Source organism: Monoraphidium neglectum, assembly GCF_000611645.1.
Source record: "Monoraphidium neglectum strain SAG 48.87 unplaced genomic scaffold scaffold05026, whole genome shotgun sequence".
Taxonomy (NCBI): Eukaryota; Viridiplantae; Chlorophyta; class Chlorophyceae; order Sphaeropleales; family Selenastraceae; genus Monoraphidium; species Monoraphidium neglectum.
The window spans coordinates 1-944 of record NW_014008604.1 but is presented as its reverse complement, the minus strand read 5'-3'; the positions used below and the strand labels follow the sequence as shown (position 1 = coordinate 944).

Genomic DNA, 944 nt, shown 5'->3' with positions numbered 1-944 from the left:
AAAAAAAAACATCACAAACCACCCCAGGTGATCAGCCACCTGTACGAGGACCACGGCGTCAAGGTGGCCTCCATGCTTGACGGCATGTTCAGCTTTGTGCTGCTGGACCAGAACACTAACAGCTTCGTGGTGGCGCGGTGAGTGGCGGCGCCGCGGCTCAGGACGCGGCCACAGGGGCGGCGACTCTCGCGGCGGCGGATGTGGGGTCGTCCGCAGCGGGGCAGCCGCGGGCGTGCGGGGAGGGGTCCTGGAAAGGCAGCCGCTGATGCCTGATGGCGGCCGCGAGAGGAGGCTGCAGGGGTCGGGACCGGTGGAGTGACCATGGCGCAAAGCCCCCGCACAACGTGGCGGGGCAATGGGCGGCGGCCCCCCACTTTCGGCACCTTCCACAGCTCCTGCGAGCAGTGCTTTTGACGGCGCCCTGGGCGGCCACCCCACCCATCATCGGCCACGCCGCCCCTTCCCCACAAACACAACGCGCATCGCCCACCAGCCCGCAATAGCCGGGGCCCACCCCCTCCTGCCCGTCATACAACCCCACAGGGACCCCATCGGCATCACCAGCCTGTACATTGGCTGGGGCCGCGACGGCGCGACCTGGGTGGCCAGTGAGATGAAGTGCATCAAGGACGAGTGCGTCAGGTGAGTCACCGGGTGACGCGGCCACGGACGCGGGGTGGCTGGTCCGTGTCGCACGACACACCACGGGCGGGCAGCGGTGTTTGCAGACGGGGAAGGAAGGCACGAGCGGCAAGGCGGCGGGGCGGTGTGTGGTGTATCAGCGGAGGCCGATGCGGTGAGGTCTGCGCCCCTCGGAGGCACGGGCAGCGGAATGCAGGCGCTGCGGCTTGCCGCACGCTCTGTGTTGCGGCGTCAGGGCGGCCGCGGGGCCGCCGTGCGTGGAACAGCTGGCGCGCTGCCCCTGAGCCACACCACCGTGACAC

The 944-nt window shown here is 69.4% G+C and overlaps 1 protein-coding gene across 1 annotated transcript in view; it reads left to right on the top strand.

Annotated features, from left to right (window-relative positions):
- The window catches only part of MNEG_15095 (asparagine synthase(glutamine-hydrolysing)), a gene marked incomplete at both ends in the record, with an annotated part of 2,808 nt that extends 1,882 nt beyond the window's left edge, over positions 1-926 (top strand). The window contains 3 exons of the mRNA XM_014036434.1: positions 28-137; positions 544-642; positions 878-926. Coding sequence (XP_013891888.1) covers positions 28-137; positions 544-642; positions 878-926 — 258 coding nt within the window. The remainder of the gene's footprint in view (positions 1-27; positions 138-543; positions 643-877) is intronic.
- Between the last annotated feature and the right edge of the window lie 18 nt (positions 927-944).